Genomic DNA, 23,452 nt, shown 5'->3' on the forward strand with positions numbered 1-23,452 from the left:
ATTTTCCTATTGAAAACAATGTAAATGCAGATAATCCATTCCAGCCACCCAAAAATTTAACCATTATAAAAAACACTATAAACATATTTTTGCATATAAAATCGATCAAAGAAAAAAAAAAGGTCTGCATGTTCTCCCCGTGCTTGGTGGGTTTCCTCCAGGTACCCCAGTTTCCTCCCACAGTCCAAACACCTGCAGATTAGGCTAACTGGTGTTCCCAAATTGCCCGTAGTGTGTGAGTCAGTGAGTGAGTGAGTGAGTGCGTGCGTGCGTGCGTGTGTATGTGCCCTGTGATGGATTGGCACTCATGCCCCAAGTCTTCAGACCTCTTGACCCTGAATACAAGATAAAGCGGTATAGACAAGAAGTAAGTGAGTGAATGAATAGACATTAAACATCAATTAAACTTAATTTATGATTCCTCTTGGAACCGTCTGCTGTAAAAACTAAACTGAAAGTAGCTCCCATTTTTTCTTGCTACCATCCTTGCTAACATTCGTGGGACCCATGATGCTATATCTTCAAAAATCTTGCAGAAAATGCTAAATAGAAACCCATACAAAAATATGTACTGTAAACTCACTTTAATTGGCTATCCACTGACGCAAGCAAGTTATTAACGGCTCCCAGACGTATGCAAAGCTTAGCCGGCGTTCGGTTCGGCATGGTTTAATCATTCGTATACAAGATTCTTGCAAATTTTCTGTTTTTAAGGCTGTTTTTTTGTGCTACCACCGTATTATTATTATTTATTTATTTGTAATCCATTCTCTTTTGTGTTTAGCAGTACACACTGAGACACCCACAGGTTAAAAACAGCCCAAAAAATGCATTTTATATGTGGTTTTATATAAAAAGAAGAAAGTTTTACAGTTCAATAACAGACTATATGTTGTATCTATGCACTTCCAAAACTTTTTTCCCAAAAAAACTTATTTTGAAATAAAAGCAATCATTTCGTAAACACTAACAAGTCAGCCCTAATTTGACTGAAGTTGCATTATAACACATCAATCAAGTTTTGAGCCAAAGCAACACCTTTAAGTTAAGTCTTTATTTTCACATTACATAACTGCACAGTGAAACTATGTCCCAGCTTATCAGGAGGCTGGGGTCAGAGCACAGAGTCAGCGATGATACAGCATCCCTGGAGCAGACAGGTTAAAGGGCCCAACAGCTGACCTTCTGGTCAGTAACTAGGAGCAGGGTCACTACACTAACTGGATTATAACACTATAATGGAAATAGAAGATGGAGAAGGATTACACTCCTGTGTGCTCCAGAGAGCCCTAGGCCACCCGACTCACCCTCTGTCAGGCCAGACTGCTCAGATAATGAGCTGGAACAATGGGTCAACTGTCTTATTTTAACTATTCAACTAAAGTACACCAGTGCTACTGGGTCCGATATCCTAAAATGGACACAATTCTAACCCGGGTTGATCAGGAAAGTACATAGTCAGTAAGAGGGATGGTGGCTCGTCCTGTTTAGGCCGCTGAGGACAGCGAATTGCCCTATTTTCTACACTTTCACTCAGATATTTGCTGGGTTTGCAACCTTGAATAAAGGCAGGCATAATCCAGCCATGAATTTGTGTCTGCTTAATAGATAGGATGTAAGATAAGGTTCAGAGTTCAGTGCACACTGCATTTAATTAATACTTCACCTTGGGAAGCTTAGAAGGTCTGTTTGATGCCAAAGTGCATGTTTATATAATACCTGTTCTAACACGGTTTAGTTTTTTTTATTATAATTCTACGGCAAAATACAGAAATTTTCATGGTGGATATAAAATGTGTTTATTGTTGTTGATATTTTAAGTTTTAAAAGTGCATTCACATTAACTACAAAAGAATAAAATAAATGTGTACTTAATAAAATAATCTAATATGCAGTGGTGATAGTTACTCCGCTTCACATCAGAGGCGCATCGCACAAATGTGTTTTACTCCTTGATTTCATTCTAAAATATACAGTATGCTCTATAACCGGACATTAAAGTTTATGACTAAAAATAATTGATCAGCCATAATATTAACGCCACAAAGTTACCATTGATTATCAATTATATACCAGTAAACCAGTTAGTGGATAATGGGAACCCAAGGCTCATTTATACCTGTGGAGAGCAAAGGCTAGCCTGTCTGATCCAATCCCACAGAAAAGTTAATGTAGCACAAATTGCTTACCTAGATGTCTCTTTTATCTGGCGTGATTTCAGTTTCTGTCTTGACAGAAAAAAAAACACTTTCTACTTCCACTGAACCATCTCTGGTAGGCTTATCTCCTTACGTTGCCAGATAAGCACCCACTGCTAAATGAGCAACTTTTTCAACAATTACTTGCTGAACATGGTTTTTCCAACTTTAATTCATCAATCGGTGTAATCACTTTACTACGAATCTCAGACACAGAAATTTACTTTAAATTATCAATTATATACATTCTTTAGAGAAAGTTTTAACTGAGGCACAAAAAACATCATGTTTTTTATAAAACACTTGGCCTATTTCTATAAAGTCATAATAATCAATATTAAAACAACATCCTGACTATATTTTATGATAAAGTATCTCCTCCAGGAGCTCCGGAGTATCCTAAACAAAACTAAACCAGGCAGGGCCGACACTGTATGCCAAGAAGTGTGTATGTGTGGGCAAAACAGGAAATACTGGCAAGATCAGGGCATAGGTGGACAAAGCTGAGACAATGTGTTCAGTTGTATTTTCGTTCCATGTACTACTGGCACAAGCAAGGATGGCAGCGATCCAATGAGGAGTAAGTCCTCAGCACTCAATCTTGTTTATCTAATCTTGGATTGATCAGTCTTCATTATTTTCACAACTTCTTGTCCATGTGGATGTCCTGTCCATGCAAATTGTGTGGTCCATTCTCAGGGCAAAGAGACATTAGACTCACCGATATTAAAACTAAATAGGAATAGGAAGATGAAGAGGCTGAGACAATACATTTGCCTCGATGTGGATGTGGACCTTTTTCTTGGAACTGGAACTGCAATAATATTTCCTCTGTGCCTTATTCTTTGGGTGATGTTACACAGAGCTGTACATTGCACGATACTGCAATTCTCTTCTCACTATATATTGCTGATTTCAATTGCACCATATTTATCTTGTAGGTTTTTGCCTATGATTATCTTGCACTATTCCTAAAATGGAAACACATTCATAAGGAACATGCTGTGTCTGTATGCCCAGATTGTGCTTTTCTTATTTGTTCTTACTTCACAGCTTCTTGTCCAGGTGGATGTCTTGTCCATGTAAATTGGGTGGTCCATTCTCAGGGCAAAGGAAAATATACAAGCTTTGTCCACCTACTGTATGCCCTGATCTTGCCAGTATTTCCTGACTCACTAATAAAAAAGCTACATAGGAAGCTCCTACCAAGAGTGACTTGGGAGGGACTCCAATATAGAAAAGGCTATAACGAGACAGAGACAATCCGTTTGCTTTGATGTGGATCCAGAATAGTTCATCCTGCTGCTACCATATCAACAACCATTCAGCCTTTGAGTGAGTTATTACTCACTGACTTACTTATTCATTGTCTATGATGCATAATTCTGTATACAGGGTCACGGGGGCTTGGAGCCTCTCCCAGGAGACTTAGGGCACAAGGCGGGGTACACCCTGGACAGGGTGCTAGTACATCGCAGGGCACACACAAATACACACACACACACACACACACACACACACTACAGTCAATTTGGAAATTAATTTTAATCTGCCTAATCTGCATGTCACCGAACCTGGCCAGGAATCGAACCCGGACCCTGGAGGTGCACGGCGACAGTGCCAACCTTTAAGCCACCATCATACTGTATTAGTACTGTACATTAAAAATTACACACATGGTGGCTCATTTATGTGCAGCCTCACAGCTTCAGCTTCCCAGTTCCCATCCTAAGCTTGCTGTGTCTGCACTTTTGAGTTCCCCTCACACCTCCCACAAGCATGCACGTTGGTAGATTGGCTACTGTAAATATGTAAAGCAGGATGTGTCTAATACAAGCTTCCTGTGATAGATTAAAAAAGGTTATCATGCCCTAAAACCTAACATAAAAATACTTCATTATACAAACCATACGTAACAAAGTGGGAGCAACACTAGATTTTACTAAATGATAAACTGGTTCTGATGGCCGAGTCCCAGCTATGATCCATTACAGCATCACCATTCAGGAAGCTCAGGGGAGTGACCCTCTAACTGGCCTTCATGGACAAATCTCCCAGTCAGGGTAAGCATCTTAGTGCCTCATGCAGCATGTGTCTTTTTTATGGCTACATTAAGGCCATACAGTTACAACTGAGCATCTTTAACAAACACAAAATGTTCCTCATGTGTGTTTAAATTCTATTACCTGGGCTTAGATCTATTTCCTGCCACGAGGTCTGCAATAATATTTCCTCTGTGCCTTATTGTTTGGTGATGTTACACAGCGCTGTACATTGCACAATACTGCAATTCTCTTCTCACTATATATTGCTGATTTCAATTGCACCATATTTATCTTGTAGGTTTTTGCCTGCGATTATCTTCCACTATTCCTAAAACGGAAACATATCCATAAGGATCATGCTGTGAAGTTTACTCATTTTCACTGTATGCCCAGATTGTGCTTTTCTTACTTGTAAGTCACTCTGCAATACTGCATTAGTTATTGCCAGTCAACGCATTTTAATGTGAGAAAAATCCTACCACCTCAAGCCAGACCTAATGAAATATGGAGGAGAAGCACAGGTGGAATGCAGGATTGGCTGAATCAGTCAGTGGCTCGTTGATAAATGCCTGTTGTGTCATTTGGAGGAAGGATAACGGTTCTTTTGTCCTGCCTTGTGCATCTTACACTTAAGAGCTGTAAACACTTAGCAACAGGCCTTAGTGGTTAAGAGTCTGGGTAACTAATCAGACCCATGAGAGATCAAGCCTCAAGTCTGTCTTGAGGAAGCCCCTAAATCCAGCAGTGCTCTATATTTATCAATATGAATGTAATTATAATGATCATGGGTGTTAGGTTGTTTTTGAAAGTTAAAATTACTTTGATAAAATGTCATTTATGACCCAATATGAGTTGCTGTTATTCTGGCACCCACTGCCTTTAGGGATGACACAGATTGATTTTTTCCACAGGCTCGTGTTCAGGGAATCAAATCTACAAGACACATGAAGATACTTCTGTAACTCCTGTACTGTATTAATAGGGCACTTGATTTTCTAAGAACCAAAGGGTACTGCTGAGAACCCTTTCTCGTCTCACGGTGGGCCTTGGGAATGGCACTCTGATCCATTTCTGAACAAGCCGGTATACATCAAGAAATTTTTTTTTCTGTACTGTAATGTGCTTTTGTATATGTGCTCCAGCTCGTTTGGAAACTAGAAAGAAATTTAGATAAAAGCAAAAAGCATACCTACGACAAAACAGTTATTTTTGTCTGTTTCTCACAAAGAGATCCAGCATGAGAGAGTTGCCAACTTTAACAGATGTGCAGCAGCAGTTAACAGCAGCTAGGGTCAATTGTATGACACAAAATATAACAAACTTTAAGCTTAAATCTTTAAAAAAAAAAAAAAACAAAAAAAAAAAAACACTTCTAGTACTTCAGCTGATGTTTAACACAAAGCAAAAGAGTGAGGCTCAGCTTGTTATACTGAGTATGGGAAGGTATATAACTGTAGCTGGCTAAGTAGCCTTGATGGGAGAGTGGGTGGGAATCGGCAAGGAAAAAATCCCAAAAAAAACCACTTAATAAAAGGCCTAATAAACACTACTGTATTTCATACTTCAATCAACACACTGGACATTAATGGATTAATCTTGTGACATTCAGATGCCAGGCGGAATGACCCGGAAAATTAAACCACTAAATGAGAAATGCCCCAAATTACCTCATGCTCAGCAGAAAGCAGGTCTATAAAGCACAGCTAACTCCGAGCACAGCCAGCAGAGACATGCAGTAACACACTAGTGTCAGTCTAGAGGGATTACCAGCAGCTGTTCCACAGCTCATTATGGAGAAACGACAAGAAGAAAAGAGCAGCTTGCATACTCAGAAACAAGCAGGCAAGGATTAAAAACTTAATGGGCTGACACTGACAGATTAGATAAGCGTAAGTAAGAGTTTCTTCAATTAATTTGCAACACTTATTTTTGTTGCTTGATTTGGGCGACCTGACAGAATGGCAAATATAAATCACATTCTGTTGTTCTGTTTTACAATTTCACCAACCATCAAATTTCCATCATTTGGATCAAAAGTAATGTTGAAGTATGAAGGAAAAAAAAAACAACTGTTCAAAGAGAAAAAGAGCTTCTTCTTCAAAGAGAGAGCAAAAAGTGAATTCTGCTTCAAACAAGTAAGTAAAAACTGGAGTCTGGATTCGTCAGTGAGGTGATGGATTTTTGCAGATGGATGTTTCTTCCGATATTTGATTAACAATGACTACTGTGAAACCTAGGGAGAGTTCAGAGTCAGCACTTACAGTCAGTCAGGATTTCAACAAAGCAAAGTCTTAACAGGTTTTCAGTCTTATTAACGTCTAAATCACAAAGAGGTTAACAGGAAAATGCTTGTTTACAACTACTATAACAAGTAACTCACTTAGAAGTAAACCAAGTATCAGTTGTAAAACCAGTAACAAGTATGCTGCATCTTTATTAATTAACAGAATATAATAGGAATAAAACACTTCAGTTCCAGCTGCTGTAGGAAAGTTTAATCGCAAGGATCTCATAAATTATTATTGTCCTATAATTGCATTTTTTTATTCTTCACATATTAATTGTCTGTAATCACACAGTTGTGTAAGGCAGGCAAGATTCCCCGTCTGTGTGTATATACACACACACACACACACACACACACACACATATATACACACACACACACACACATATATACACACACACATATATATAAATATATAAATATTAATTTATTCATTTTTTTAAATCAAACACTGAGAATTCCAACCTATCCCTTAAATACTGTATATTTAATGCAACACTGGAGTTTATCCATGGTAACGGTTTACAACACTAAACACAGCGGTCAAAAAAATATGGTATAGGCAATTACAACCTATACATATTTGCTGAGTAAAAGTGCAAAGGAAGAGTGTAAACACAGCACATGTCTGGTGAACTGAAAATGTATTTAATGTAAATTATTGATTTTCCACAAGGCTAGTTCAGCTAGTGTGGGGTGTACTCAAAGGTGTTATTTAAGTACAAGTAGAGATACCCTAGGTAAATATTTTTTCAAGTAAAAGTAGGAGAAGTCCTCCATTAAATAAAGTCAAATTAATCAAATTAATAAGGTACTTTACTTTTCTTTTTTTAAATGTAAGTATCAAAATTACTTAATATGTATTAGCTCACAGTAGGCTTTAAATAATCATTAAAGAGTATCTCTCTCTCTCTGTTCTCAATGTTGACAGAAACTGACTCCACTTCTAATTTCAAACACCTGATTAAGCATTTCATGGAAGAAAAACACATCATGCAGTTATGCAAAATAGTTATTATGTGGTGATATTACCACATTAAATACTGCACACCCCGGTGGTTGTGATGCATTGCCCAATGTAGTGTAGTAGAAAGTACAGATATTTAATATAGGATGGAGCTAAGTGAAAGTAAAAAGAATCTATTCAAGTAGAGAACAGATACATAAAATATGTACTTAAAGTAAATGTGTTTAGTTACTGTCCACCTCTAGGCGTAATATGTAATAATCAGCAACACTGGTTCACTTTAGTCCAACCAACAATCTGTTCAATGGCTTGGACAGAAAATGGATTTGTATGGATGGATTGTCAGTAGACGGTACATTGGACTTAAAATGACAAAGTTTCCTTATTTCTCACGATTCGAAGCACTGGGCCAGAAAGACCAGCAGTCCTTTACAAAGTGACATGCAACGAAACCAGTGCAGCTTGGAGATGTACAAGAGTCAGTTGCAGTTACTAATTACAGAGCGAAAATAAAAAAGATGCAAATAATAAAAAAGATGAAGATATCTGTCTAGAATAGCTGTGTAATGAACGGTAACCATTCTATAAGGGATTTCAGAAACCTGAAATTGGACTTTACTCATTTTCAAAGTGAAGGGCAAGTCAGTAGCCCAGAACATGCAGGCTTTGCAGAGCATAAGTAGCATACAGTATGCATATTTTGGATGCCTTCAGCAATGTTTAACGATGGTTAAAGAAATACTGCAAAAATCATGAAAGACCATGAAATTAGAAGGGGTGTCCAAACTTTTGACTGCTACAGTATGTGTAAAATCTGACAAAGTCAAGCAAAATTAACTCCAGCACTAGGCTGTCATACAACAAGCCATTTGCTTCTCTTAGTCTGTATTAATGCACTTAGCCAGAGCTAACTAACTCTCCTTTATTACATTAGCCACTACTTTAGCATAATCCAGTTTCCAGAGAAAAAAAAATAAAAAAACGGATTTGGCAGCACAATGGAGCTTGCACTTACCCAGTGGGTGAGCTAATTAATTTATAATTTGTCCAACACTCCACCTTTCTTATTTTTTTTAAGGGAGATATACAAACACACTGCCAGAGCGCTGTAACCTCAGCTCACACTCACTCTCAATCACTGTCGTCTCATACACACTAACAAACCACAAACCTGGACAACTAACTGCCTACCTTTAGGCCAGTATCATGGAAGAAATTCAAGAGAAATGTGATTTAATGTGTACGCTCACTGGATTCTTTAATAGGTACGCCTGTGTACTTGAATATTTCTGCAATTACCCATTAAATCAGCTGTTCAGGTGGCAACACAAGGCATAAAATATTGTATATGCTGATTAATAGCTTTGGATAATGTTCACACCAAGCAGTGAAAAATGTGATCGATGACTCTGACTGTGGTGTGACTGCTGGTTTGAGTATTTTAGAAACTATTGCTTTCCTGGAATTCTCTCTAGACTTAACACAGAATGGTCTAAAATACAGGGCAGGAGAGATGGGTCAAACTAGCTCAGGCAGCCAACAGTAAAAGAGAGTAAAACAACAACATTAAGAATCTGAGGCTGCAGAGACCACAAGTTCACCAAAACTCAACATAGAACATTTCCTTTAAGTTTGACACGTGGTTGTTCTGAGATTGGACAATTGCACTACTGAGAAGAAGTCAAGGAGTTTATGTAAAACTGGTACTGTAGATGAGTGTCGGTCAGAAACCTTTTCCTAGAAATCATTTACCTATAGATCTCAATGTCGTCAGTCCGTGCGAGAATGAAACGTGATAGCCTTTATCATCAGCTCATGCTGAAAGGTCGAAGATTAACACAGACCACACATGGTTCTCAAAATGTATGTTCATGTGTAAAAATGTATGCTAAAATGAAGAGAGAAATAAAAAAATAAAGCTGCAATGTGTTGTATAAACATTGAAATAGTTGAACGCCTGTTGACACGCCCATCTTTGGCAGATCCTAATGAATATTAATGAGTATGCAAATGCAACTGTCAAGTGACAAGGTGTCAAAAGAAAAAAAGATGTCAGAAACCCATACAAGTGAAGATTATTCCGTAAAAAGATGTGTCTTTTTTGTGAGGTCTCAGGTCATGTGTTCTCAGTGGCATGGAAGAAAGGTTGGGACTAATTAGTACAGGCTGCACAAAACAAATTTTTATACATAGATGTTCAAGGTCAAGTCAATAACGGTATCAATAGTCATTTTTACAAATATTCTTCTTATTTATTGTATACTTATGTACTATAGTCTGAGTCAATCTTTAACGTAACATTGCTAAATTCAAGTTAAAAACTTAGTTTAAGAGCTGAATTAAAAAAAAGCTTCAGCAACTCCATTGAATAATATTGTAGATAAATAAAAACATTGAAATTTCACATACACCCTGGGATATGACACATTTAAGTATTATCATGACTTTCACTTTACTCCAGCTTTAAATTAGTTAGCGTATACCTATATTTTACATGTAATGACAAACCGTGGTGACAAACTAAGAGTATAATTTCTTTATATAAAAAATTAATAGGAATGTTTTGGAAATTATCGTTTATCCCTAACGGTAGAATCTTGGTCTACCTCTACGTTGCTCAAGACACATGTTGCATGTTATGATTGATTTATTCATTCATTCATAATGCTGCCAGAACTCACTTAAGGTTGTAATTTGCTCTTGCAGGCAAATATCTGAGTGATGAATTAATTATTAGTGTTTTAAAAGTGCCTGAAATCTTACAGTACGGTGCAAAAGGTTTGAGCTACCCCTCATGTCTTCAGATTTCGCTTCTAAAGAGTTTTAATGTGGTCTTAAGAAATAGTTCACCAGGTTTCCAAAGGGACTTTTTTTGGCAAGTTTTTGTCCCTTGTTTACAATCCAGTCCCTGTACCCACCAGTTTCTTTTTTTTGTTCATTAAGCCACACAGTGACCTATAAATCATTCAAGCATAAAAACATCAAACCTAATGCCTGAACGAAAAAGAAACAGATGCAATAGAAGACAGATGACCAGGCTGCTGATCAGTACAGTAAACTAATGATTCTGAATGCTATAGTAATCGCAACAGACGAGAGGGGAAATGAGGTTGCTGCTGAGGTTGTTTTATACAACCAATTTTTTCATTGTATAATTGAATTGAATTTCTTATGAATAAATGAGGGGGGCTCAAGACCTTTTCATTGCATCACTTTTGTAACTTAAAAAAAAATCATAAAGCCATAAAGTCTTGTTAACAGATTAGACGAACATGTTAAACAAACCCTTACGATTCAGAATACCTGGGTGCATAGATTTTTAATAATGATGTACAATAATGTGTGCAGACATAATGAGGTAGAATAAATTGTGGAATGAAAGTGTTTGAGAAGGACAATGACTTCCACATCCAATTTGTGCAAAGAAAGAATTCAGATACCGGAGGCTGGGACACCCGGAGGACTAGGCAGTTATGTAACTACACTAACTTGCCCTCCTCTTTCAAACTAGTTACTGAGACTGACACAGATACTATTAAAAGTCCTGTCAGGACAGTATGTCATGTTTTATGAAACATGACTTTTGGCAAACATGACTGCGTGAGTGGACAACAAATCAACAGGATTTTTCTTCACCAAACAAGCATGACTTCCGTCCCAGAGGAGACGTTGAAGCAAGACAAAAATGAAACACAGATATACAGTATGTATCTACTTGAAGCTCGAGTGCCTACAGCATAGCTGATGGAAAGAGAACAGCGCTACAGGCTGACACATCTGTCAGAAATCATCTGAAGCTTTGCATTTTGCCACGAGGGGTTTAGAAACATGAAGGCAGAGCTTCAGTGCTTGAGTTTACTCTCATACTAAAATATTGAACGCTACTGAAAATAATCTGAACGTGTTTATTTGTAAGACTTGGAAAATACATCCCATCGCCTCAGTGATCCTTAGTATGATAAAAATAAATCTTAATTCTAACTTCAGGAAGGAAGAGAATTAACTAAGCTGATTAACAGAGCTGATGCTCAGCTTTAAAAGAAAACATTGCTACAGTATTTCTTCCTACCTTGCATCCAAACATGAGCGAAATGGTGCTGTTGGTGCATGCTACTTTGCAATGGCACAACATTGGCGAAACGCAATCCAAGTTCTTGATGCTGGGAGACATGCTCTCCGTGCCCAGACGACTTTGATCGGTCAGCGATCGAACAGGTCCCTGGCGTGTGCTTCTTCACACGCTGCCCGCTGACTGATCCTGGCACGCACCCTCATCTCTCGGCTCAGTGCGCGCCAGCCTCCGTGCGCTCAGTGGACTCGCGGAAAGAGTGGCTGAGCAGGGAGCTCCGGAGCAGCCATGCTGCCTGTGGAGAGCCCTGCGCTGGGAGGGCCGATGATGGAAAGGTGGGGGGAGAAGAAGGATTAGAGGCGAGGCGAGTCAGAGTGGGACGATCCGCTTCAGCGCTGAATGCGAAGCTCAGCCTTTGCCATGCTTTACTCCCAGATGAGAGATGGAGGGATTGCCACTCTCCTCTCCTGCCACTGACTGTCCAAACAAGGCACAGGCAGGAAAATACAGACACAGAGGAAAGAGAGAGCAGAAAGAGGAGGGGCAAACTGACGCATCGTGGGGATTTAGAGAGAATTCAAACTGTTTCTGAAGTCGGGAGTCTTTGATTGGACAGTCTAAGAGGAAAAGTGGAGTATTCCAGGTTGAGCTGCTCGAAATGACTATTTATCTGTTTTTATTTCAAGGACAGAAAAGAAAAGAGGACATTATATATACACATATGAGTTTAGTGCCTAAAAAGTTTTCCGGTGACCTTTGGAATAGGCTAATAATCCGACTGCTGATGTGGGGGAAGAATGAGACAGAGAAAGGCATTTAAACCTCTGTGGAACTGGTACAAAAGGTGACAGCATTAATTTATAATGTATAGGAGCAAAAGTGTGCCTTCAGCAATCTGCAGAGTCAGGATGCTCAGGGACCGTGAGCTCTGTAGCACAATGTGCAAAGGTGAAGAGAACAGAATAAGCTTTAACAGCCAAATCTGCTGATGGATCCAGTTTCACTGATGGAAAAAAAACAACTCATCCTTAACCTCTTCACTTATATTTGTGTAACAGCAGCACAGGCGAAGAAGTCCTTCACATGAACTGAGAGGGACATGTAATACTGCTGCTGTATTATGCAAGAAGTAGCCTAAAATAACACTACAAATGCTCCAAGCAATATAATCACAGACGGTTTATTGTTCTAGTAATAAAAAATGTTTAATGTCACTATACTAAACTGCAAATGATAAAAATAAAAAAAAAAGTTGTGCACTTCCTACATTTAAGAGACTATTCCGAGTTTTAGAGTGGTCATTCCCAGTTCCTACAAAAGTCGAATACAGCAAAGAATAAAGTGTTTCCTTTCCGTCTAAACATATAAACCCATTATGACTTTATTAGCATTATTTAACTATATCCTGGTTTAAAACAAAAGGGAGACAGAACCATATAAATGTGTTAATGTATCAAAATAAATAGAATAATAAGAATAAAGTTTTTTTTTTCATTTCGGCCACAAAATAATGCAGAAATAAGGAGTGGAGAACCAACAAATAACTAATAACCCCTACTGTAGATTTTTTTTCAGAATCAGAAAGATGCTTCATGAAGCCTAGCAGTGCTGCCTTTTAGGTGTAGTTAGTTGTTTTTGTTTAGTTTATGATGCATCCTTGCATCCGAACATGAGCGAAATGGTGCTCATGCTACTTTGCGATGGCAAACTATGCTGGGAGACATGCTCTCCGTGCCCAGGCGACTTCGATCAGTCAGCGATCGAACAGGTCCCTGGCGTGTGCTTCTTCACACGCTGCCCGCGGACTGATCACGGCACGCACCCTCATCTCTCGGCTCAGTGCGCGCCAGCCTCCGTTCGCTCAGTGGACAAAAATTCACGTCTAGTGAAGTGGTCCCAAACCTGTCATAGCCTAATTTATGATTAGCACAATATTATATGACTAGTGCAATAATTTGTTTAATTACTTGTTCTATCACTACATGTGCTGAGAGCAATTATAAACAAGCCCATTATATAATTTTACTACGAGTGCAGTATGGTGGAATAATGTCTTTCTATCCGTTACTTAACTACTTTTACATTCTTGTCAATGTCGTCAGACATTGAAAGATGTATTTAAATTATATTTATTTTCTTAAAAAAAGGTTTTGTCTAAACAAGTGTTTTTTTATTATAACTGTCATATAATTATTTTAAAATCTAATCCAGCACCCTTTAATTAGGGTAAAAAACTGACTTATTATGAAAAAAATATCCTTGCTTTTTACCTAAAAACAGTCAAGTAAAAATCCTGTTAATAAAATCTTCCTTAATGTTAAGAAATGTAATATTTCATCATAGACAAACTACTGCGGGAACAATATGCTAAAAAATAAACACACGAACACCAAAAATTCCAACCTGACGGTATTGACACAATCTATAACAATAATGTAACAGTAGACGTCTGCAATAAAAACAGGTGCATCAGGCTGAGCTCAGGGCTACTGAAACCCTGGACTAGACTGAAGAGTGTCTACAGTGCCAGGCACATAGAACAGGCAGGAGTAGGGGCTGCTGAAACATTGGAGCAGCGTGAGGAGTGGCAGTGGGTTGACCGCACACTCCATTCATAGGTAATGGAATCAGGATCGTTCCTAAATTGCCCATAGTGTGTGAATGAGCGTGTATGTACTGTATGTGTGCCCATTTAAAGCAATGAATCAGGTTTTAAACGAATGTTTTGCTAAAAAAAATGTAAAAAGTATTTTAAGCAGAGAACTAAAACCTACTTTGTTTATATTTGTCAACACTTTCACCAATAAGTTACCACCATCAGATGAATTTTCTGACGGTGTTGACAAAATTCCACATTATGCTAGATAACTTCTGAAATGTGTTATGAGGGGGCGCTCCAATATGGCGCCACCGAATACAGTATTTTGTTAAGTGTGGCAGCCCTTACGCAGGAATTAGAGGAGTGTTTAGATGTAGGATGATTACAGTATGTGTATTTTGGCAGGGATTAATTGGTTAGAGCAGGCACCTCGCAGTGCTAAGAAAATGGCGCTTCTACGCCACTTTGTAACTTAACTTAAGAAGGGGAAGTGTCTTGTAAACCATGTATGTCTTGACCTATATTATTTATATATATATATATATATATATATATATATATATAAATATATATATATAATGTTTTCCATGCATGTTCAATTAACCATAATCAACTAATTAACATGCACCTGTGGAATGGTCGTTAAGACCTTAACAGCTTACAGAAAGTAGGCATTTAAGGTCACAGTTCTAAAAACGCAGGACACTAAAGAGACTTGTCTACCGACTGTGAAAAACACCCAAAGAAAGATGCCCAGGGTCCCTGCTCATCTGCGTGAACGTGCATTAGGCATGCTGCAGGGAGGCATGAGGACCGCTGATGTGGCTAGGGCAATAAATTGCCAAGTCCGCACTGTGAGACGCCTAAGACAGCACTACAGGGAGACAGGAAGGACAGCTGATCATCCTCACATTGGAAGACCACGTGTAACAACACCTGCACAGGATCGGTACATCCGAATATCACACCTGCGTGACGGGTACAGGATGGTTTCAACAACTGCCCGAGTCACACCAGGAACACACAATCCCTCCATCAGTGCTCAGACTGTCCGCAATAGGCAGTCCATGAGGAGGAGATGCACTGCAGTACTTCAAGCAGCTGGTGGCCACACCAGATACTGACTGGTACTTTTGATTTTGAGCCTCCCTTCATTCAGGGACACTTTGGAAAACATTCTTAGTTTATGTCTTATGGTGTTGACTCTTTTAGTGTTCATATAAATATTCACACATTAAGTTTACTGGAAGTAAAAACAGTTGAAAGTCAGAGGACGTTTCTTTTTTTTGCTGAGTATATATATATATATATATATATATATATATATACATACTTCCCTTTTTTGTAAAACGAAAAATGTTTATTTATTATTTCCAAGCATTTATTTCTTTATCTCTAAAGAAATATATTGTTTATCCTTCAGGACTCTTTTCAGGTTTCTCTTCTCTTTATCTTTTCACTTCTCTTTTCAGTTTTCTCTTTAGTCTTTTCTTTGGCTTTTTATTTTTATGTTCAGTTTTCTCTTTTCCTATACCGGAGCACTGCTCCCAGACCTGGCGCTCTCTAAATATCCACATAGTGTGCTGGTTTCTGGGGGTTTAAATAACCTACCGGACAGGTGTAGCGCATTGGCTTTGATTGGCAACATGGCGGGCAACCACGCCCGTCTTCCACTCTGCCTGCCTATAAATGTGTGAGGTTGTCAGAAGATTTGCCCTTCGCGCGGGTGTTACAGAATATATGTGGGAGCCAGTTTGTTTTTTCACATAATTTGCTAGATACATATTTAATGCGCTTGAAATTCATTCATTTTACAAACAATTACCCCATATTTAATATCATTTAAAACTGATGGTGTTACATGCTATGGTTGTGACCACAGCAGTATTAATGTTAAATCTTTAAAATATATAAAATGTATTAAACTTACATGAACCTGAGCAGTTGAACAGGTTATAAAACAAACAGGGAGTCATGAAGAGGTTTGCCTGACTTTGTTTATTTTTTATACTTCGGACATAAATACAGTAAATTAATGGAATCTTGTGTACCAACTGCTCTTGGTTACTAACCATAAAGTTCAGCTAAATACTTTCCCCATACACTCCCCAGCCAATGAACAGATCACTACATGGATTAAAATAGGCAATGGACTTAACTAATGCAGCCAGTTCCTCTTCTTTAGAATCAGAAAGTTCCTTTATGTTGCTTCTCATCTTCTGTTGTGTAGCCACAACTCTTTGAACAAGCAGGCCATGCATTCGTTTTCTCCTCTAAATAATGGCACTCAGAGAAATTCTGACCATGACCTCCATTTCTTAGATCAGTTACGATTCTTACAACTGATTAATTAAAAATATTTTCAACAAATGTCATACAAGTTTTAGTAAAAACATTATGAAGCAACATCCATAAACCTTTCCACTGTTTACACATTTTTCATTCAGCCTTGTGCTCAGCACTTTCTATAAAGAACAATGAATTCTCCTGTGTGTGTGTGTGTGTGTGTGTGTGTGTAGGCTGATGCTAATCACGCTGAGGTGTAGCTGAAGGAACATGTAGTAACTTTATCAAGATCGTAAAATGCTGAATGCTCATGATAGCGTTAAGAACACATCGTGTATTATAGGGCTGGTACTGTATTTCCATTCATTGCTTTTTTTTTCGAATGGCTTTTCTAAAGCTGATTCTAAAGAATCTTTCTTACTCTGATAGCATAAGGTGAATGAAACAAAAAAAAAACAGTAAGTAAATTCCTTAAAGTCATTTAACACTCATGTTTCAGGCACTTAATTCACAGTTTGGTAGATTATGTTCAATTTATCTCACGGATTATACCAACGTATAAACTTTCCTAGTTTAAAACAAATCAGTCTATACTATAGACCATAATCTATACTAAAAATAATTCACAAAATTATTTTGTTCACAAAAAATAATTTTAAATTGTAAATATGGAACACATTTTTTTACAACTAGGGCACCTTTACAAATCCCGAGCAGTCATATTATATTTGGAAAGTTAAGAGAAACCTGGAAAACCCAGAGAAAACCCATGTAGACACAGGAAGAACATACAACATAACTCAAGCTCAGGATTAAATTAAGGACCTTGGATTTGGGAAGCAGCCACTGCACGGCCCACTGGATAGCACACATCACCAAAGGTTCTTATGAACAAAATACCCTTTTAATTCTATTACAATCCAATCCAAACATACCTTATATAGAGACGGGCAATAAAAACCCATAAAGTATTAATAAACTTGGATGAGCAACTGAATGCTAATGACTTATTTTAATATTTCATATAAACAAACCCACGTGAATTCATACAGATTGTATGTGTACGTAACTGTGCTGAATAAGACTTGCATCTTCCAAAATATACACGGCAATGGAATCTAACATATCAGACTTGCTATGATGAAAAACATCAAACTTTTAATTCTATCAGTATAGCACAAAGACGGTGATGTGATGAGACGCATATGTGATGGACAAGTCGTTTCCATTTTATTTGCAAAACAGGTCCAATAAGCCGTTGCAGTTTTTATTATGAACCAGTAAATGTTCTGATCAATCTGTGCAGTTCTTGCACACAAGCACACACACTCACAAGTTATGGGCAATTTAGAAATTTCAATTAGCTCAACCTGCATGTCTTTGGACTATTGGAGTATTTGGAAATCGGAGTACCTGGAGGAAACGCATTAGGAATGCAAACTCCACGCACACAGTCCCGAAACAGGAAGCGAACCCCAACCCTGGAGATGCAAGGTGGATAATCTAAACAGATTAGAATTAGTGCTTACTTTTACTTGAATCTTGTATACCAACTGCTCTTGCTTACATACTATTCTGATGGGGGTCAGGGGTATCTCAGTGGTTAAGGCATTGGACTACAGTTCGGAAGGTTCCAGGTTTAAATTCCATGAACACCAAGTTGTCCCTGTTGGGACCTTGAGCAAGACCCTTAACCCTTAATAGCTTAGATGTATTATGAGATAAAAAATGTAAGTCGCTCTGGATAAGGTCGTAACTGTAAATGTATTTTTAGCTAAATAACTTGGGTTAAACAACTTGGATTTCCTGTGGTTAATTCTATTCTACTTCAAACAGATCAAAATATATAAAATGCATTATTAAAACTTGGAAGGATGAGGTGCACCATCATCTTCAAGGAAGAAATGTGGTCGGAAAAAAAAAAACATCCTGAATGAGGGTGTTGGAAGATCACTTAAAGGGTTACTGAAATCAAATAGTAAAAGAAAGACATCAGAACTCTATGCAAGAACAAGTCACTTGCACACTCATCCTATTCTGGACCAACATCCAGACTATCAAACGTCATTGCCATTAATGACAGCTGAAGGCTAGAGAACACCAGCATCAGTGACAAGCAGGCAGCAGCAGACAGGATTACAGTAGTGGTAGTACAGTAGTAGAAGTAGTATTAGTAGTAATGTATATGTTCATTTACTTCCTTAACTATATGCAGGTCATCTAAATATATTCAAACAAACAGAGAGAGAGAAAGAGAATAATGTGTGGTTCTTTTCAGTGGCTTACATCCATAATGCACTGCATGCACCAGACACACATAGAACAATGCAAAATACACCGTGGCACAGAAGCTTAATGGGGGAAAAAAAAAACCTGGATCTGAATAGAATTTGCAGTGTTACACTGGAAACCATTCGTAACAATCCACTGGTCTGGTTATTAACCTCAAGGGTAGACCATCTGCTAGTGGAAAACAAAAAAAAGAGGCTTCACAACAGCATGGAGCTCTACGGGGAGGATTTAGCATTAGAAAGCAATCTGAAACAATTTGCAAGGGCAGATCGTCCCAACTGCTCTGCTGCTCTATGCCTTTTTAGGCCTTTCTGTAAATTTCGCTTGAATATTATGAAAAGTCCTCTGCCACACAGATTAAAGCTGCTCTGTATGCATAGAAACAAATATATAATCTGCTATACAGACTTCTAAAAATACACTGCAATGTCACTGGCCCATGGTTGATTGAGCGTGTTTAGCTTCCACCAGATTAGCACTTGACTGCTTGTCTGGAGGGATTCAGAGTTTTTTCTGTCTCTCATTAGGATTGACAGCTCATCCTGCTGCTTAGGGCCTTTTAGTCACAGGTAGGCTGGCTCACACTCAGACTGAGGAACTTCTTCATCCTCTATAGCAGTAAATATACATTTGTAAATATTGTTTAACTATTGTTTTTGTACTGCCAAGATGGTGGATCTGGAGGATGTGTGGAGTTTGTACAGCATGTTCTCCCTGGAGAAACAAAGACACATTGTGTAGGCCGATTGTTATTTCCAAATTGCCCAAAGTGCGAGTGTGTGAGTACTTATTCCCCGTACCTCGCCACATGCCCCAAGTTTCCTGGGATAGGATCCAGGCCCCCCCAGGCCACTGCACAGGATAAGCAATATAGATAATGGATGCTAAGATGTTATTGTCCTTTTTGCTCTGTCCTGTATGTGTGCATTTAGACTAGGATTCGAAAGGGGACCTTACTCATTACTCATTCACTGTCTATACCGCGTGTCCTGCGTACAGATTCGCGGAGGCCTGGAGCCTATCTCAGGAGTCTTAGGGCATGAGACAGGGTACACCCTGGACTGTGGGAGGAAACCAGAATACCCAGGAGAAACCCAGCAAGTGCAGGGAGAACATTTAAACTCCACACACAAACCCGGGACGGAAATCAAACCCTCGACCCTGGAGGTGCAAAGCGACAGTGCTTACCACTTAACCACTGTACAGTATAAATCCTAGTAGGAAGTAATTTTGTGAGTGTTTTGGAGTCTCATCCCTGTTTAAATCACTCCTTCATTTATCATTAGAAACTACTATAACCTGACAAGTGCCACTTTTCTTTTAAAGCATGTCCAACCAAGTTCCATAGAATATATCTTAATCAGGTAGGTTAAAAGCAACACGAACAACAATGACTGTGGGAATGGGCAAAGACAGGATTCTGGCCAGAGAAAGAATAATAAAAAAAAATCCCACTGTAATCAATCTCCAATCAATATGAGGTCACTGGAAAGCCACACTGTAGTGGTGTATGCCTATTTCAGCTGATCACTCACGTTGATTATTGTGTCAACAGTATTTTTAACAGTTCAGTGAGCTCCAATGAGTTATAGCGTAGCCCTGTAGGCTATGACATGTATAAGGTTGGGAGCGTCCAGTCCAGGATTGGACAATATGTTAAAAACATGCCTTGCAGTAAACACAAACTGTGTACCTGTGGGTTGTCACCATTAACGATCAGCCTTCATTCATTTTAATGTACTTAATTTTTAGAAAAGCAACCCAATTAACTGTAAAAAAAAAAAAAAAAAAAAGCAAAATAAAACAATTTTATATAAAATATTTGCATAATGATTGCTTCTGCAATGTCCAACACTGCAAGCTTGATTAAAAACTATATACTGTACGTTCCTCATCTTGTTTTAGACATTACTGCTATGCAAAGCATTTTTGTTCATTTATGGAAACAACTATTCAAGCAGCAGCTTAGAGGCTCCTTTATAAGGCATAAAAAAAATCATACTATGATAAATATAAATAACACAGCATTAAATCACACACACAAAACTGTAGTTACAATTAAACTATTCAGTTCTGTTATATGTTCGAGTATGCAGCAGACATAAGATTTTGACCACCCGCCTAATATTGAGTCGTTTTTGCTAAAAAAAAAAAAAAAAAACTACTCAGAGCTACTGTAGCTCGAATTGCTGAAAGGGTTCATGCTGGTTTCCATATAAAGGTGTTATTATTTGTTTTGTTGAAAAAGGAGACCTACACAATATTAAGTGGATGGTCATAATGTTATGTCTGATCAGTATTTAAAAAAACTCAATTAAATGACTCAGTCTTTTAATTTTATTAAATCAATATAAAGTTTAGCCTGCTTGTTTTTTTTGAAAAATCCACAACCACATTAAAAAACTTTATCTAAAGCCTAATCAAGGTATTTATTTGTAAACACCTTTTTACACCCTTCTGCTCCATGCTTAAATGTGAATATTTACAAAGCTTTTTCCCATCCTTTCTTTGCCTATGGGAAAAATCTCTAAGAGGAATATTGTGTGTGTGTGTGTGTATGTGTGTGTATGTGTATGTGTGTGCTTTCCTTTCTGATTTGATTGTCTCTTAACAATCAAGGATGTTGCACACATCTTGACACAGACACACTGTTGCTCTCTGGGACAGGCCACTGTGACAGCTCTGTTTGATTGAAGCTAAACACGGGACTCTCGCTTTACCTACAATGCACTGAGAACATCCCGGAGGTGCTTTTGATGAAAAAGAAGACGACCTCCCCACAGTGGCCAAACTGAGAAACACTAAAACTCATCTCAAAAATAATCACATTTTGCTTTACTACAAAAAGAAAGTAAATCTCAGCGAACACAGACTGTTTCATCTGATATTATACATTCCATACGTACCAATGTGCATATGTCACACTGTAGACTTCATTTATACCTGACATTTCTGACGAATTTTTGCAAACATTTTTCGCCAGCTCAGAAATGTAATATTTATGTACTTGTTTCAACATAAATGGTCAACAATACGCCAAAAAATACTGCATGTTTAATAGGTTTTAAATTTAAAATTTCTACACCTAATCAACAAAACAAACTAGCAGGATAAAAGGAAAGTTAAATCTTCCTTTGTCTGATTCTAGAAAGACTTGATGGACACCTACATTAAAAGCTGTGTCTCGTGGGTTGCATGTGTTCATTTGCTTTAATTCTGTGCTGTCTTTGAATGTTGTTCACTATGAACAGTGGGAAAAACTGAAGAATTATAAAAAAAAAAATAAAGGAATAAAGAATTACATGCAATAAACTAAACAATCTCTGCTTCTGTCCATTCGGTTTTTGTCACCCTTTTCAGCAAAGAAGGTTAACGTGTAATATGCAGCAAATTAGACATTTAAAAAACCGATTGACACACTTCCTTAATTAAAAAAAAATCTATTTGATCTAAAGTTAATTTGTGGAATATGGTTCTTTAGAAATCATAACATTTCGACAGGCTGTGCTGTGTTTAAATTTGGTTATCTATAGTGCCACCTAGTGGTATTCTAACTGGTGTTTTAACAGCAAGTTCCATCTACAATGCTAAAAAAAACATTATAATAAAACAGCATATTTAGTGACAATAAAATGTTGATTAAAAAAAAGCATAATAATGGACGAGAATCCTTAAATAAGGATTTTCATGCCAAATGTTGCTTTCTTTACAGGCATGCAAATATTATGTAATGGTATTCATTTATTTATTCATTTGTAAGTTATATTAGAAACTAGTGTACATAGTAATGCATGCATTAGAAACACATATAACAAATTTTGTACTAAAGATAATATGGTGCAAGACTTTTGCACAGTACTGTATGTAGATGTAAGAAAATTGGGTAAATAATGAAATAAAAAAAAAGTGAAATAAATAAATAAATAAATAAATAAATAAAGGCGAAAAACAAACAAAAAAACATACAGGTGAGCCTTAAACGTGGACAATAACAGTAACACTAAATATGTGAGTTTATGTTGAATAAAGCAAACATTGAGTATAATTTTTAAACAAGATTTAATTTCACAAAAACTGTGGGATGAGCAACAGTTCTGTAAATAGTCCAGTCTGTTATACGTAATGAATATTAGCAATGGTGATACTAAATGGTTTTTCGCCTGCCATGCAGAAGGCCCAAGTTCGATTCCCAGCCCAAGCCCAGACCCCAGTCTCTAGGTGGAGTGAAGGTCCCAAGCCTGGATAAAATGGGAGGGTTCCGTCAGGAAGGACATGTGGCGAAAAACCTATGCCGAGGTTATGTGCAGATCGGATGGTCTGCTGTGGCAAGCCCTTGCCGGAAGCAGCCAAAAGCCAAACAACAACAGCAATTGCTCTCAGGAGTACCTTATTTTAATTCAGGAATTTTCAATCTTCATAAAGGGCTGGGCTTGGTGCAGTTTTTACTCCAACCAAGCAGAAGCCACAGCTGACAGTCTATTGACAGCGAAGATCAACTTATCAAACAGGTTACATTAGGCGTGGCTTTTAGGACACATGATCTTTGCAAATAGACAGATAACATGCTGCCAACTTGCGGAAGAGATACATATGTCTGTAGGAACCGTACACACAATCATTCACAAACACTACTAACAGAAACTCGATTATTGCCACATCTCTGTACAGTGCTGACCTCACTTCAAGCCATTTTCACATGTTTGGCCCAT

At 37.9% G+C, this 23,452-nt stretch overlaps 1 protein-coding gene across 11 annotated transcripts in view; it reads right to left on the reverse strand.

Annotated features, from left to right (window-relative positions):
• Nucleotides 1-23,452, reverse strand: part of dlg1a (discs large MAGUK scaffold protein 1a) — a 144,683-nt gene that overhangs the window by 87,880 nt on the left and 33,351 nt on the right. Inside the window, exon 1 of one of the 11 annotated variants that reach the window (XM_053498121.1) lies at nucleotides 11,567-11,947. The exons of 8 other annotated variants lie outside the window; for them this stretch is intronic. In XM_053498121.1, coding sequence (XP_053354096.1) covers nucleotides 11,567-11,668 — 102 coding nt within the window. In that variant the 5' untranslated portion in view covers nucleotides 11,669-11,947. Of the gene's footprint in view, nucleotides 1-11,566; nucleotides 11,948-23,452 lie in introns of those variants that run through there. 2 more of the 11 variants (XM_053498124.1, XM_053498128.1) reach the window with 2 other exon arrangements.

This window comes from Clarias gariepinus, chromosome 6 (assembly GCF_024256425.1).
Source record: "Clarias gariepinus isolate MV-2021 ecotype Netherlands chromosome 6, CGAR_prim_01v2, whole genome shotgun sequence".
Lineage (NCBI taxonomy): Eukaryota > Metazoa > Chordata > Actinopteri > Siluriformes > Clariidae > Clarias > Clarias gariepinus.